At 37.2% G+C, this 17,350-nt stretch overlaps 1 protein-coding gene across 1 annotated transcript in view; it reads left to right on the top strand.

The window, feature by feature from the left end:
- Positions 1 to 16,379, top strand: part of AGPS (alkylglycerone phosphate synthase) — a 42,607-nt gene extending 26,228 nt beyond the window's left edge. Inside the window, exons 13-19 of the mRNA XM_009868594.1 lie at positions 2,122 to 2,234; positions 3,858 to 3,927; positions 4,902 to 4,963; positions 6,752 to 6,841; positions 7,283 to 7,382; positions 9,139 to 9,196; positions 16,037 to 16,379. Of these exons, the coding sequence (XP_009866896.1) occupies positions 2,122 to 2,234; positions 3,858 to 3,927; positions 4,902 to 4,963; positions 6,752 to 6,841; positions 7,283 to 7,382; positions 9,139 to 9,196; positions 16,037 to 16,158 (615 nt within the window). The 3' untranslated portion in view covers positions 16,159 to 16,379. The remainder of the gene's footprint in view (positions 1 to 2,121; positions 2,235 to 3,857; positions 3,928 to 4,901; positions 4,964 to 6,751; positions 6,842 to 7,282; positions 7,383 to 9,138; positions 9,197 to 16,036) is intronic.
- The last annotated feature ends 971 nt before the right edge of the window (positions 16,380 to 17,350 follow it).

The following is a 17,350-nucleotide window of genomic DNA, read 5'->3' as shown; positions in this document are numbered from 1 at the left end:
TTGATTACAAGATTGCTGTCAGTTTGAAACAATCTTAGTCGGTGATACGCTGCTTCTGTAGTTGGCAACAAGCATCACTGCTTCTTGAGATGTTGTAATCACCAAGGGGTGTTGTGTGCCAAATCCAAATTTGCCAGCTCTGCAGGAGACAAAGAACATGTGGAGAAATGAGAGAAATGCTATATAATGCTGATGCAGAGATTCCTGGTTCGTGACCAAACTGGAGCTCGTATGTCAGGGCTCAGTCCCCTGGTGCATGTGAGCGACTGCTGCTTCAGAGAAACTCCTGGCTGGGATGGGAGGTAGGAATAGAGAAAGGAGCGAGTTTAATGGCACCGAGACTGGTATTGCAGGTGTTATTGGGACCAAGATACGCAAATCCATCTTGCATATCATCTGTGAATTGCTCTCTATTTTTTTTTAAAAAAAAAAAAAGTAAATACCAGAAAACAGAACATGAGACTAACACTTCTTTTACTGAACAAAGTCATTTAACTGATACCACTCAAGGGAATAGGGACAAGGTCTTTCTGGTTTACTTCTCTGTGTAGTTTGGCACTGTCACTGGTAGATTAATGTTCTAGGTATTGTTTGTCTTCTCGATCACACTAGCTTGTTCCTCCAGTGTCTCTTAAAAAGAACTAGAGGATGTTACCTGAGCATTACAACCAAAAGATGGCAGAATAGACAAAAGGATTCATACTGGATCAAAGACTAATGGTTCTAGAACAAGAATAGCAAATAGCATCTTAATAGGCCTTCGTTCCTTTTCTTGGAGTTTTGTCACTGTAGTAACATTTCTTTCTATTTATGTTAACTTCGCTGCTTTTGTAGGACTAATGGATAAGACAGATCCTTTACCTGGGGAGGTATATTCTAATTCACGGTGGTTTTCATGGTGGTATTTTTTGGGGGAGTGGTAGGATGCAATATCCATTTTAGAAATACTAATCTGGTTTTCTGTGGGGCTCACCATGCTAATTTGAGCTCACTAGCTGGAGGACTGAGCCACCCCAAGATAATTTGTCTCCTTCCTGGTTTGGGTTTTTTTGTTGTTTGGTTTGGTTTCTGTTTTTTTTTGTTGTTTTTTTGGACCTTCCTGGTACCTTCAGTTAACTTCCAGTACAGTTCTGTTCAGTTAATGGACTAATAAAAAGAATAACAACTCACTGGGATTTTTCACAGCATAACTGTTGTGCATAAAGGATGAATTTGAATCTCTAGACTATCGATGTAACTTCCTATAACCTTGCTTGGTGCTTAAGTAAGAAGTTATGAACAGTAGAGCGGAAGAGATGAATGCCACTGGAAAGGGAAAGGCTTTAAAAAAGTGATTTCTGGTCTATATCATATTAAGAATATGTTGTTCTAAATTGTAAGCTTTTACCCTTTTTAACTGCTGAAAAAGTTATTGAAATTTATTGTAACTTTGTATTAATTTCCATTCTATCTGAAGCCTGCTTAGTACTAGTAGTTTATTGGAGCTAATTAATATTTAAAAAGATGTGTAGAGAATAAGTAGAGTTCTTACTTTTTTGGACCATTTGCAAAGATAAGACTCGACTGTTACTCCTGAAACAAAGCCGTACAGACAGCCTCACTGCATTACTGTTAAACCTTTAATAGTTTTCTCCTCATTTCCACTGGGATATACTGCCTGCCACAAATTTAGAAGCTATTTTCCTTCCATAGTGCTTTTTCCAGCATAAAGATTTTCTGTGGTACACTGCTTGATACAATTATTTTGAGGGCAATGATGGTCATCATAGTCATCTTTCTGTTTTAACACAGGAATAATTAATAGAATATGAATGTCTCCCTATCGCTCGAAGCACATAAGACCTGTTCTTGCTTCTGGTAGACAGTTGTTCTGTGTATCCTTCTTTTTAACAGGATAAAAAGGTGACAATCTCTATTTCAGTGAGCTTGTGAATGTTCGTCCTGTCAAGTAAAAAGGTGGTTGTTTTGGGAGTAAATTGTTGAAAGATTTTTATTGCCCAATCTTTCCCCTCATTTTCTCCTACTAACCAAAGCACGTGCTGTGTATGTTCCAAGTGAAAACTTGTTGCTTCTGTTCTACTACATAGGCTATGACATAATGTAAATTTTCTCTCATTGCAGTTTAAAGGATTTGATCCCAACATACTGTGTGTGGCTACCTTGCTCTTTGAGGGTGATAGAGAAAAGGTTCTTCAGCATGAAAAGCAAGTCTATGATATTGCCACCAAGTTTGGGTATGCTTTTCAAAGAACTTTTTCATATGTAGCTGAGGGTTAACTGTCTAAGACAAAATAGGATTACCAATTTTTATAGTGATTACTGTACAGATACATCCTCAGTTTACTAGTTGGAAGTGGCAATAATCAATTAGCTACTGAACGCTCCCTCTGATAAATATGGCTTGTGCTAACTAAATCTTACTAGATAACTTTGACAGCTGCCTGTACAGCAGAAAAATAACAACTTAACTAAATACAGAATTGATGCTATTAAAATGGTGACTTGCCCTTGTAACTGCTTATAGGCGTGGAAGCTGCCTGTTTTGCATTAGATGGGATATCTGAACTACAAAAGGGGAAGACAAAATTATAAGGGTAATATTAAATCTTTGCAGCATTGGTGTGAACATGTGAATACAGGAGGAGTTTGTACTTAAAGGAATGCAGCGAATTTTTGTCCCATGGACTGTTTTCTGTTCTTACAAAGGAACAGAAAACATTCATTGGAGTGGCAGCCTGAGTAATGATCAGGTAGTTTCTGTCCTGCTTTGGTCGAGCATGATTGAAAACCATCGTTAGAAGTATGATTTCTCAAAAACATACTTTTTCCTTTTTAAGAAAGTTATTGTTAGTATTAGTCTCAAGTATTTGAATGTACATAAGTATTGTTTTATCCATTTCAAGGCTATCCTTTCTGAAATTTGTATTTTTATTGCACTTAACTTATAAAAGTGGGATTTCGCATGAGCAACTTTGTCATTCAGTGATAAGAGTAACACTGCTCTTGAGCTTAAAGAGCATTTTAGTTATGTTAATATTGTATGCAGGAAAAGACTTCAACTGTGAATCCTTTTGTATTTTAGAATTTTAAGATGTCTTACTGATAAGGGGGGAAACTCGTCTGTGGTTAGGTTGGTTAGAAGCTGGTGCTATCTGTGCTGCTCAGGGCTGTTAGATAAGAGTTTAAACCATTTAATGGTTTAATAGTCTAAACTGCTTTAACTCTGTCCTTCTCAGGATGTCTGATCTATTTTTTCCTGCCCTGCTTCTTGGATTTATAGGAGCTTCTAGGGAGACAAATACATAGCACTTTCTTGTTCTCGAAACTGACAGTAAAAAACAGACTTTCATAATGTTCTGACCTTGATAGACTAGTGAAAGCAAGGCTTCCTTTTCCTTTCTAGTGCTGCTTCTTTTTTATTCACTTACATTGTTTATACCTTTGGGATATTAAGTCAGTAGTCTTGCTCGTGTGACCTGTGAGCATACAAGTGCACAAATCCAACACACTTAGAAATGTAGTTACACGTATTCCTGTAAAATAACATCAGGGTTATACTAGGCCTATTTTTTTTTGCCCTACTCTTGTAACGTTCGCAGACTGATGTTTGAAGATCACATAAAGTGTTTTGTTATTTTTCATCTCTCTTCAGATTATGGAATGAAAAGAGAAATGCAAAGAATTAAAGGTCTGATGTGAAGTATTTTCTAATTTCTAGTAAAGAAGAAACTCTGTTTAATTTGCAACTATTGTAACACAGCTTGAAGACAGCTAAACTTGCACATATGTTTGATAATTCTTCTTGGAAATCAGTGACTACTTTGCTGGAAAGTTAATTAAACTCTTTTTAATTACAGTGGCTTGGCAGCAGGAGAAGATAATGGACAGAGAGGGTATATGCTGACGTTTGTAATCGCTTATCTTCGGGTAGGTCATCTTTTTTCTGCATGCTGAAACTTCTGTTAATACAACAAAAATGAGATGTCTTTCTGAAGACGCTTTCTCTGAAATCTAAATGCAGATTGCCTTGGACAGTATCTCAAAAACTACTCACAGAGATTGTCTGTCTTTCATTTCTGAATAGTGTTTACTCATGAAGCTTTATCTTGTTTACTCATGAAGCTTGATCTGCAAAACACCATAAAAACATTAATTTGTCTGTTTGTTAATAACATAATTTCTAATAAAGGATAGAGAAAATTAGACTGAAAAATCAACTAGCATTTGCTAAGTAAACCAGATCAGACTTGGAAATCTACAAGTTGAATGTAATTAGTGGCTGGAAGAATACTTGAAATACTCATGTGCTCACTTGGCTCATACTTTCTTTGGACATCTGCTTGTGGCTGTGGTTTGAATCAGAATTCCAGGACAAATGAACCTTTAGTCTGAAGTGGTGCAACTGTTCTTATGAATTTTAGTCTTACTATTTGAGAGAGTTTGGTGATTTTTTCAGAATTGTATGCACATCCAGAGTGCCAGATTTTTATTTGACTTTTATAGTCAGTGACAAATCACTGAATTTCCCTTTGTTTCAGCAGGCTATATTTAAAATGGGCAACAGATTTGTCTTTATTCTACTGAGATAGGAATTACAATCCAAATAAATATTTCTACTAGGTCTTACATTGGTTAGCGCAGTGGACCTCTTGGCTTGATGCTCTAGTGGTAGAAATACTTGATTAGTGTAGGCGTACTGACAGTCTGAGAAGTCGTCACAGCTATAGCCGCGGCGTCAAAATGTTTGTCATCTGTGTCTTTGAAGAGCTACTCTCTTTCCATAATTATGAACTGATGTCACTGGAACAGAAAGCTGCGGAGCCGTTAGCTGTGTGGCATACACTGGGATCCCAGATGTTGATGCTGAAGGTTACTGATAATTTCCTTTCTCTTTTTATTAGGACTTGGGCCTGGATTACTATGTAATAGGAGAATCATTTGAGACATCTGTTCCTTGGGATAGGTAAACTGTTATTATTCTTTAGAATTGTTTAAAACTCATACTTGAATTAATTTAAGTTATTCCTGACTTGTGCTTGCTCATGGGGAAACTTAATTTAATTTAGGCCTTATGTGTACTGGAGGCTCCCTGATGTGCGTCAAATCTTGCACCTGTGTGTTCTTGCTAAAGTTCTGGTAAATTACATGCCAGCGTTTTGTAAATGCAACGTATGCAAGCATTCGGTCAAATTTCTATTCAGGCTAGCTTACTGTTACAAATCCAGGATTTGAAACTGCCCAGTTTATGAAGCTGGGCAATGGTGACAATAACTCTGTGGTGTGTTGAGCTGCCATGTGTGTAACTCAAATGGGAAAGTTTGTAGTGAAGATTGAAAAATATGTTTGTCTTCTTCTTTCCCCATAATGCAGGGAAATTAAAACAGAGGAGATGACTGTAGCACAAGACTAAGATTTTTTTTTTTCCCTGCCCCCCCCAGGCTTATGTTTCCTGTTAGCTATGGTTGAGAAACACTTGACCACAACAGAGTTTAATATATTAAATTGCTTTGGATCTTTCTGTCCATTTGGTAAGCCAGAAACCTCTTAAGGAGGATCTAAGGTGATTTGAATCAAAGCTTTACAGTATTTAATGCAAAGTGGAAAGTGTACAAAGGGTGATGACTTACATGGGCAAACCTGCATCCTTGCTCTTAAATTTAATGGCAGTAGTAAATTCCAGCCTCTGCTGTGAAAATTAGCATAGTGTCTTAAATGGCTGGCAGAAATTTGAGGACAACTTTGAAGCAAAATAGCTTTATAGATTTTTGAAGTATGTTAACTATGTAGTCAACAGTTTATTTTGCCTATCCCTTGTTTCAGGAGAAAATTAATTTTTGTCTAAGAATTTAAGAAAATATTTGAAATTGCCCTCACCAAAGCAAATGCTTTCAAAACCTTTTTCTGCTTTGACTCATGAGAACTATGTAATTTTCCATAAATCGATTACCATGTTCCTGACAGGTTGAAGGTACTTGAATAAATTACTTAGCTCTACTTGTTTATTCACTAAATGGATCATTTTATCTTGTGTATGACTTCTGTCAATCTGTGAAGTATTTTCAAATCTGTGTAAAAATGTCTTAGTCTGAGTTGTATAGTATAGCACTGCAGACCTCTGTGGGAGAACATATAACCAAAGAAACGGTCATCTGAAAAGCAGTGACTTCTTTTAGTTGTTGTAGCACTTTGGATGCACCTGCGTCTGCCCTAGAAGACCCGAAAAAAAAAAAAGTGAAACAAGTATGGCTTATAACATGGTTTGATAGCTCGTTAGAACTATAACTTTTCAAGCTGACAAACTAGCGCGTAGCTGGAGTATCTCCAGTTTTGGCCTTGTAACATACCAAAGGTACGGTATTAGCAGACTGTACAAGGCCTCAGAGTTCTCAGGCTTTCTTCTGTGAGCTGTATTTGTCAACCACTTTGCTAAAAATTTGAGGCTGTTTTGTTGAGCAAGTAAAGACAGACAGAAGTAGGTAACCTATGTTTTAGAAAAGAACTTTCCTTATGTGCTCTGCTTGACAGTAAACTTGATATTCAGGAGAAGTATAGAAAAAGCAATGCTGGTGAAGTCTTGATGAGGAATCTTAGAGCAAAATCTAAGCTAGTTAAAACTGGTTCTAGAGGGCAATCTTGTGTTTTATTGGATTATACTTTTTAAAAAGATTACTGAAGCTGAAGTTGTGTTTTTTAGGAAATTGTATAAAATCATGTACTAAGCTTTTATATTTTAACATGTTTTCTTTTGCAGGGTTTTGGACCTCTGTAGGAATGTCAAGGAAAGGATAGTAAGAGAATGCAAAGAAAAGGGTGTTCAGTTTGCTCCTCTTTCCACCTGCAGGTAAGCTGTGCAGCAACCTAAATAATAATTTGTCTTGAACCTTTGATTAGTAAGAGAACAAAGGAAGAGGTCATTAAACTTGCTAGCTAGTGGGTAGAGTGCATCTATTACTGATATTACAAACACTAGTAATCTTGACATTTCTTTTACCTGCAAGTGGATCACATGCGAGAGTGGGTAATTCAAAGGATTAGTAGCACTTGGTTAGATTTGACATTCTTGCTTACATGCACGAGAGTCAAGTGTGACAGTTTAAGTGCTTCAACTCTAAGAGTTTTGGCATTGAGTTCCTTGTGAAGTACAGGCCAAAAGGGTACAAAACCATTCTAAAAAGATGCTACCTTTTTAAATAAAAGAAGTAACCTTATAGATTGGGTAATGTCACGTAATGGCTGGTTTAATACCATGAAGCTTTGTTTGTAATGCAGTTCTCTTCAACAGGGTGACACAGACTTATGATGCAGGTGCATGTGTCTACTTCTACTTTGCGTTTAACTACAGAGGAATTAGTGATCCTATTCATGTCTATGAACAAATTGAGGTAATGTACACAAGAACAAATTAAGGGGGAGAAGGTGATATCCTGTAATATGTGCTGAATCTGTTGGCCAAGCTAACTGAATTTTTCAGGAAAGGTCCCAAAAGTCTGTTTGTAAAGCTTTGATCATTAACAGCTAGGGGAAGAGGTGCACACTGGTAGTGCACCAAGTAGAGGAAAGCGTGCCAGGTGACTATTTTGTTCATCATTAAATGAATACTTACATTAGGGAAGCTTGAACTGGAATTTGTTCTTGGATGGCAGAAACTATCAACCAAATCCATGGGAAAGCAAGACTTTCTTATTTTTTTATTGTTTGCAGAACAAAAGGTTTATGCTTCACAAAGCTACTTCTGTCACGTGTTACTTGATTAGTCTTTAAAATACATGGCCAAACTGTCAAGATTATACTTTAGTAGTGCTACATGTAGAGAATAATGAACCTGGGGGTTTTGCTTGTGCTGTGTCAGAGAATTAACTGCTGTGGTTATTTCTGTTTAGGCCTAGATGAGTGCTGGTCTAAGTCTACTGTGTCAGAGCAGCTGTAAGCTGCTTCAACATTGACCAAAACCTTCTGGAATAACTCTGCTTTGACACTTCGGCTGGTGAAACACTGTACTTAACCTAGTTAGGAGAAACTAATACCCTTGTTACCTTGAAGGTGTAATGTTTAGACATAGGACTATGGCCAAACTGCTTTTCATCCTAACTTTTGGTTCATATGATCAGACTTCAGCACCAGAAGATTTCTAATAGGACTGCGGAGAAATAGTCTGTAACTAGGATTTCATTCTTCTCATGCTTGTTCTTTAGACATTTCTTCTGAACTTGGCAAGCAGATGCAGTTTTATCTACAAGTTCTGGCATTTCCATGCTGTTGAATCTAGGATATTGGAGAATGTAATACTTGAGTGCTTATTTAATAAAACTATTGATACTTAGATATTACCATTTACTCGATTTAGTTAACAGTGTGATCACCTGGATGCATGTCTTCCATTGTAGGTGACTAAATTTAACCTAACAAAGTGAGTTTGCCAACCAAGTATATGCACTCTGTGGCAGACTGAAAAAATCTCTAACTGCATAGGTATGGTTATATACGTTATTCCTAAAAGCAGTACCCTTTTTTTGAAAAGACATTTAATGCTTATTTTTAGGAAAACTTTCTTTGTTATACCACCTAAGCTGTCTAACTATTTATAACCAGAGCTGGATGGGAAAGAAGATTCCAGAACGTCTCATATTTCTTAACATAAAAATCTAAATTTTGCTTTCCATCAGAAACTTCACCTGTGAAAGGTTGTCAGCTGTAAAGTCCTTCACTTCTTCAACCACAATCCTGGAGACCTGAATCTAGACTCCAGTCTGAATAAGGATCTTTAATCACTCTGGGAAGCTTGTTTTCAAGCTTCTTTATTGTGATTTCTTTTTCAGTAGACACATGAGCATCCCAGCCACTAGATCAATTTATTTTCAGCAAGGGAGTAGTGACCTAGAATATTCCATTGTGGAATAATAAATTTGTTGTAACAGATGCCATTTGAAATGTCTTGGCTTTGATAACGTTTATTTGGAAAAATGCCCACTTACCTTTACCTGCAGACTTGAACTGAAATGTTTGCCTGTATTGTGTACCCTAATTACTTCTGAAATTTTTCCTACACCTGTGTAAATGAGTATGATAACAAGCATTTCAACTAAAACCAAAAATCTTGTACATTTGCTGATAAATTGATACCTCGTCTTTCCGATTTAGAGGGCTGCTAGAGAAGAAATACTTGCCAATGGAGGAAGTCTGTCACATCACCATGGAGGTAACATTCTCAGTCAAATATGAGTCTCTGCTGCGAAATATTCACGAGTATATAAAATAGTTTTTAATAGAAGTTTGAAAAATATTTCACAGGCATAACTGAAATTACTGAGGGGAGTGGAATCTCCTGGCATTCTTTCTAAAAGCTTTCACTCCTTTGCCAGACTTTTGGGGGAAGTGTCCCTGGACCTGGTTTGCTCAATGTCAAGTCACACGGTGTGGTGCATTTACAAGCACCAGCTTCAGACCTTTGGTAGGGAGCCTGAGAACCTGAAAATGTAGTTGATCGGTTTGTCTTAAGCAACTTCTTCCTGAACTTTGTTCAGAGGTATATTCAGTTCAAATGAACAAAGAACCCAAATTCCCAGTTTTAAGACTGATTAATGCCCCTTGTGGCCAGGTGAATGCCTTTAACACTAGTTCCAGAGCTCATAGTGAATGTGTCTGCACAAAAGAGCTGGTGACTTTAAATTAGGCTATGTTCCAGTCTACTGTTTTTTGCATAATGGATGTTATGTAAGTATTGATATTGCTAGTTTCTCTCTGCTAACTTGCTTATTCATTTTCCTCTCTTTGGAGTTTGGAAATTACTTGTCCCGAGTTAACTAGCTTCCTTTGCAAGCTATTTTTTGCTTTAATATTTGAGAACTGATGTCATGTATAAGTGATGCTTCATATACCCGAGGCTTAACTTATGCTTTTCTCACATATTCAGATTTGACTTGATTAATTTGATTGCATGTGTCGTGTATAATGCTGTAAAATCAGATGGCCAGAAGACTTGTTGTGAAGTCGATTTGATTTGTGCGCTTCTGAAAAGTGGTTAACTTACTGCATTTCTTCTCTCTGCTCTCTTGTGATGTTGTCTGGCCACAGAAATAAAAGCAAAGAGGTAGTCTAATGGTTTCAAACTAGATAGAAAAAAATTGTAATTCTAAGAAAACTCAGTGTGGAAAATTGAAGGGCAGAGCTGTGCTTTAAAACATGTTGGTGACTTCCTTTTTAGCTAGGACTGTTCTCAGGCATCTAGCTTTGTGATAGAAACTTCAGTGGACTCGGTTTCAGCAATATCAGTATATTGAAAGACATGTAGGTCTTAATAATGCATGTGAAAACAGTTTCAGTACTTTTTGTTCCGTATGCTCCTACTGCCCTCTGATTAAATCTTAAGTAGGGTGGTATAGTGGACCGGTCGGGTCTCACACATGGGGTGTGGAGCTGCCCCCTTGATGTACTCCGGTGCTCTCCCCTGCTGTGGCAGCTGCATTTTACTGTCACTGGCATTTCATCCATTAACTCGCATGCAGCTGGAGCTTGTCACATGTTTGGATGTATTTGTCTTCACCAGATGAAACCTTGCTTACAGCATATGTTGAACAAGACAAAAAATTAAGGAGCATTTTTCAATCCCTTGCACACTTGAACTTTCTGACTACACAGATATGGAAAACTTGGTTTCTGTTAGACTTACGCTCCTGTTGTATGCATGACTGCCTCTTACACTGATAAAATTTTCTACTTTGACTCTTTTTGTCTGGCAGTTCGTTGTGTGTGATATTCATTTCTTCCGGTGCTTAGTAGATAGTAGTAGATGTGCTGCTGAGAATTAGTCTAATAGTATCAGTGTTACCTACTGACCTTCAAGCCATGTAACTCGCCACTAAGACTGGTCTATTGTGGGAGCTGAAAGAAAATACTGGTGCAATTTCATTTAGTATCTGTCTTGTAATTATGATTAATAACAGTTGTTTTCACTATCTGGAAACAGACAGGCTTGTTTGTCTGCCTACAATCACACTGTGATAAATGGGGCTATTTTAACTCTGGTTTTGTGTATCAAAGAAAACAGATGTAGTCTGGGACTTGAGGCTATAGGAAATACAGCACATACTTAAGTCACTCTTCATACTCTCTTTGAGGGAAGAAGTGGTCATATATGACAGTTTGAGATGTGTAAAGCTCTAAATTACACCTGGGGGGTGCTAACTGCAGGTAGACATATAGCTACAAGCTACAGTGACAACTGAAATCATGATACTTTTTTGAAGAGTAACTTCAGAAAGACTTTACTTTGGATTCTGCTTTAGTCTCTATCTCTCCTCCTCTCCCTCCAAGCTAACAGTGCAACAATTACTTGTATTTGGGAGTAGAATATCTGGCGCTTTTTGGGGGTTTGGTGTGGGTTTTTTTAATCTGGATGCTATATCTGTGATACTGTGATACTTAAATTACTTTTGTCCTTTTAAAGAAATAGTCTTTTCTTTTTGAACTCCATCTCACTCTTGAGTTCCAAGTATTTAAATTTAATTGGTGTCAGGAATGATTTCCTACTTTAGTGTTAGTATTTAACACTTCATAATGTTTCTGGATTATGTAAAACCAAGGTGTATGTGTTGCTGTAAAAATACAGCCAAAATACGTAGCTGATGAGAAGCATTTCTTACCCAGGGTGAGTTCAGCCATTCTGCAGTCCATCAGAAATTGATCCTTGTAGAGGAGCTTATAAGGTTTTTTTATTATTATTATTTTTATTTTTTGATGCTGGCAGTTTTGTCTAAATGTGGTAGATCTGTTTATCGCTAAATTTTTTCTGAATAAACTGCTGAGAAAAGCTTCGTAGTGTTTTTCAGGTACTATTTAATGTGGGACTTGGTTTTCTTAGGCCTTCTGTCCCTTTTACCTAATGCTGTGACATAATCTGTGACTTAATAAAAGCTTTTGAGAGGTATTTAGAAATTAGATATCCTAGTTGTAGCATTCCTTGTCTTAATTTTCTACATGAGATTATACAGTTTCAAGGCAGGGTGATAACACAATTGACTATGTCTGACACTTGGACAGTTAACATCTGTGAACAGAGCTTTGATTCTTCCGCTCTTCTGGCCACTGAGTGTCTAGATCTGAGAGTCGTATAAGGGCTCCTGAAGCCACAGATAGCTTCTAGAGACATAGCATTTAAAAAGCCACATTAGGAATGACAATTTCCTCTAGGTACAAGTTTAAATTTAGATAAAAGATTCTTCTAATAATTTAGGGCAAGCCCTAAAGCCACCCATATGATGCACTTTGCATTCTTGAATTCCTGTTTCATAAAATACATGCTTTTTTTTTTTTTTGCTATACATAAAATAACATGCTGAAGAAGTATCAATAGGTACAACTTGTGTATAAATACAACTATAACCTTTTTTGGGGTACAGCCTCAGAAGGAAGCTGAGTGAATTTGGGCCTGATCCCTTCTGTGTTACCAAGCTAAGCACCCACGTAAAACTAAGGAACCGTGTAAAAATGAATTACAGATTGTTTTCATTTCAGAGGATATTCTAACTAATACTGGTTGCTTAAGGTAACAATTACCAGCTTGTGGGCTTGAGGAAAATACCCCCAATTAGCCACTTAACATGATGGAACTCATTTTCTTCCCTTTCTGGACAGACTGACAAGAGTAAAGGTTAACCAGGTAGCCAAGGTTCCACATGTTTAGGTATAGTATCAGTTTCCTGGCAGTTTATATAGGAAAACTAAAACCAAACCCAACAAACACACAGGAAAAAAAATAAACAATGCAGCAACCCTAACCCTAAAAAAACCCGGAACAACCAAACAAACAAAATAGTCAAAATGCCCAACAAACCTGAAGAAAACCCCACACCTTGTTTTTATTCAGTTGTGTACTGAATGTTGCAGTTCTTTGGTATCGTTAAGAAGCTGTGGCTTAAGCTATACACGTCAGTAAGTAACCCCTCCAAAACAAAACCTGGAATTTAAAATTCCTTTATGGAGGGAGTTGAACACATTTTCTCCTCTACTTGGGAAAAGTATCTTCTTACCTTTAAGTTAGGGTCTGGAGGCTGACCATACTTTCATCTAGAGCTTGTATCGGAACTGGAGAAAATTTGCTTAGCTCACGTGTTTCTTCCATACATTGACTATAATGATAAAACTTCAAAATACTGCAAAATAAAATTGATGTTGGACTGTTGCTACTGAGCAAGCTTCTTGGCTTTCTGGTCTGAAGTACTTGTGTGCAGTAGACTGTCCTGCTGGGGTCTTCGTAGGAGGCTGGGCTTCAGACTGAAAATAACTGGCTCTCTAGCCGTGAGTATTTTAAAAGCATTGGACTGTGGGAACAGGCACTTGCCACTTGTAAAACTTAATCTACCACACTTCATCTTGGATAATTAAAATGCAAGATTAGGCAACTTCAGAGGAAGAAGATGCAAGAAGGAAGGGCTATATTTGTTTCCAGCTGGGGCAACAAGTATTGTGTGTCTAATGGTGTGTGTCGCTGAGTTGACAAGTAGTGACTTGTTAAGCTGCTGTCCTGATTTGAGAACTTTGTTAATAATGTTACGATGTAGCATATAGAATCAAGTGAATTTGATCTCATGTTTTAATTGAGAGAAATATACTGAGCTGAGAGCCCATAAATGGCAGATGCTTGGATAAAATCTGGTTCTGTGCACTGTCTCATGTCAGTTCTAGATAAATGGTGTCATCTAGGCCTAAACCAAAAAGGTCTGCTCTCTCTAGGCTAGACATGGAAAAGTGGTCTTCTCTAGCCCATGGTAAGATCAGGCTTAACTGAGACCTTTTATTCTTGAGGAAGTTAAGGCTTCTTGAGGCCCAAAGCTGTTCTCTGGCTGGGCTTAGAGTGGAGTTAAGCAACGTTGCCACTTGTTACCACAAACATAAAACCAATTACATCTTTTACTATTATGGCTTTTTCTTCCTCCTTCCCTGTCATCCGTGAAGCTGGTTAAATTGTTGTGGGAGAAGGAATGGAATACTTACAGGGCAGCACTAACCTGAAGTGAAACAAATACAAACATTGCTTTTCTAAGCATTGCTCTCATCTGCACGGGGTTTTTCTTCACTTGGTCTATTTGCCATTTAATTAGATGCCCCAGCTTGGAATTTGAAGAGTGGGATTGCTTCAGTGCTTTTTAATTCTAATATGAAAACTTGAGTAGCTGTAAAATCCACATATATCTTATTGACATAAACAGTAGGAACAGAGGCTCAACCTCCTGTTACCAAGGGGTTAAAATATCTTCACTGAGTACGTTTGTGAAGGACTGCTGGTAACTGTAGTACAGCTTTCTTTTCTTTCCAGTTCACTAATCAAATGTATGTTAGATTTATTATTGCAAAAGTATAAACCATAGAAAATTTGACAAGATAGATGTGTAAATTATCACTTTGACAGAACTAATGATGCACTCCAAGCACCTTCTGTTTTCTAGCACTTGGCGAGCGACTTCATTAAATATGCAGCAACTGTTTGATGCTGCTCAGACAGTAGTTCAGTTCCTTGTGGAATTGCATTATTACTGGAGGTGTACAAGAGGCAGGCATGCTAGCTGTTGGGCATCCTGCTGTGATTCTAATGTGCTCCATCTTGCTGGAGCAGTTGTTCGCAGTCTTTTCAGGACAATTACATCCATAACCACAGGACACGTTCGCTGAAAGTATATTACAGATAACAGTTGAGAATAGTAATGACTCTTCTTCAGCTGCTTGTGTGAGAGCCAGTGTGAGTCACTTGAGGTGATGGTCAAGCCTCATCCATGATTTTTATTTTTTTTTGTGGCAGCAATATGAAAGTTTCTCCAGACAAATTTCAACTACATCAGCTTGCTCAGACAGTCAATTCATAGTGATGGCGTATTTACAGATGGGGAATTTTTCCTGAGCTGGGCTGCAAAATACAACCACAGTTCCTACCACAGGACAAATTCTTTTGTCCTTCAGTTATGATCTTTGATCTTGACATGCATGCTGCTAATAGTTGTTTTCTAGCAAGCTGCAAATTTCATTCTTCCTCACATTATTTGCTTTTTCAGTTGGCATTGTGACTAGCTCATATTCCTTAAGGTATAAACAAATATACTCTGTTCTCCAGAGGTGTCCCTGTAATTTATTATTCTGATGACAGTTTGATGGTTACCCTGAGAACAGGGCACAAAAGATGGCTTGAATTTAGCTTCAGATACTCCTAAAACATCTGTCTCAAACCTATACTATATCACATCATACTGACAAATGGATTGTGTTTCTGTCTGACAAGTTAAATGCTAGAGTCTGTTTAATGGGGGGAAAAAAAATTCCTTTATTTTGAATGATCTGTTAAATCAGAGTTGATGACTTAGTTAATTAGTGTGTGAACACTTGGCCATTTAACAAGACTATTGTGAGACTTTACTGAAACGAGTTCTTAAATGTCTGGTGTTTCAGCTTTGCTCTGTATTTGGTGTATGTTGTGAATATCTATTTTTACATGGGAAACTAAGCTCATGTGTAATGGTGTGAACAATTACCAGCCTGTGTAAAAGTTTTTGAAGGAAATAAGATATTTTGTTGTTTTAAAACAGTATTGGTATAAATAACAAAAAATTTGTTTTCCGAGGAGAAGGCTTAAAACCTAGTTTTAAGTCGGTTTGATTGAGTTATGTTTTCATTTTAAAGCAATCGAGAGGTGTGGGGTTCTGCTTTTTAGTAATCTCCTCCACAGTTTCCTACTTAAAATCAGTTTGGTGGCTTTTAAAAACTTACTACCAATTCCCTATTTTAACAGAACATGTGATCTCAGCCTAAGCTTCATCTAAATTTCATAGTTTCTAAAGAAAGTAGACAGTGTGGAACACAGTCTTCCTCTGGGAGTATGCTGAGCTTAATGAGCTTGATAGTCTGGTGGGCTCAATAAATCAAATAAAGCAAAACATTTCTCATTTTTGAATAAAAGCATTTATCACACAGTGTTTATTCATTCATGGTCGCAAGATTGATTGGCTCCTAGAATCCTGCCATATATTGAAACGTTTTGTTTTTGTTTTTCCAGTAGGCAAATTGCGGAAGCGCTGGATGAAGGAAAGCATCTCTGATGTTGGCCTGGGAATGCTGAGATCTGTTAAGGAATATGTGGACCCCAATAACATCTTTGGAAACAAAAATCTTTTATAAAGCCTCGCACATCATGATGTACTAAAACTTCTTCAAAATTACTGTTGAAATTCCTCCACTTTCATTGTATTGATATCCCAGTAATCAAATATAACATAGACTAAACTTTAAAAGCCTAGTAACTTACATTGATTTTTTTTTTTTTTTTTTTTTGCCACTTCCTTCCTCCTCCCCCCAATAAAGCGTAAACATCACAGATAATGTTTATGGATTTTTACTTACCATGCTCTTAAACTCTTACACTTTGTGCCCAGTAGGTTGTTTATTACTCATCAGGAAATGCAAATTTGGGGTTCCAGGTTTGGTTAGGCAACACAGCTGACAGTATTTTCAATGCTGGATACTGCCAGATGTTTCTTACTAAAACATCCCCTGCAAGGAGAACAAAGACTGACAACAGTGTTTTCTACAGAAGCAGCTGCTCACAACCCAGCCTCTTGCTAAAGGAAAGCTGCTCAGAGACAGAGGAGAGAACACCGAGGAGTACTTCACTGTACCAAAGGATTAAGTATGTACCAGACTTGTAACCAGCAAATACTTAAAATGCAAATGTGGGCTCAAAAAAGTATGAATGTTCTCAAAAGAGATGATGCAAGTCAAACTGCATCTTAAAAACTCAGTAGTCTCCCACCGTAGTACTCTTGGGAAAATCTCACGCAATTGAGCTGTTTGGAGTTGTATTTGCATTGCTGGGATCATCTTAAGTCGTAGGCCAGTCCCTCTGAGTTTTGTACAATGGACATTTCTCACTGTATGTTGACAACAAGTTTGTAACAAGACTTTACGTTCATCTGTACTTCAGTCCTAGTGTGTACGGTTTTTGCTCCTGTTTTGTTTTGCAGAAATGCAAAATATGGGTTTTTTCAGTAAAAAAAAAATGTTTTGGCTTTTCAGATGAAACTACCCAGCACTGTCTTTTGAAACAGTCTTAACAGTTTAATAAAACACTTAAGTGGACAACATACTGTCATCCTGAAATTGAGATGTCCAGTTTTAGTTTTGTACAGTTTCCTATGTCCTTTATGAATAATTTGCTTCACTGGTAGACACAATTTTAATTATCCATTGAACTTTAAGAAAATATTTTCTTGATCGGTATTGTATGACAGTAAGCATTTTTACATTGAAACTTGAATCTTAATCAGTAAAAAAACTTAAAGTATTTGTCAATACTCATGATCCATTTTTAAGG

The sequence above is a fragment of the Apaloderma vittatum genome, unplaced genomic scaffold, assembly GCF_000703405.1.
Source record: "Apaloderma vittatum isolate BGI_N311 unplaced genomic scaffold, ASM70340v1 scaffold42434, whole genome shotgun sequence".
NCBI classification, from domain to species: Eukaryota; Metazoa; Chordata; class Aves; order Trogoniformes; family Trogonidae; genus Apaloderma; species Apaloderma vittatum.
The sequence above is the reverse complement of the archived record's forward strand: the minus strand, read 5'-3'. Positions and strand labels throughout refer to the sequence as shown.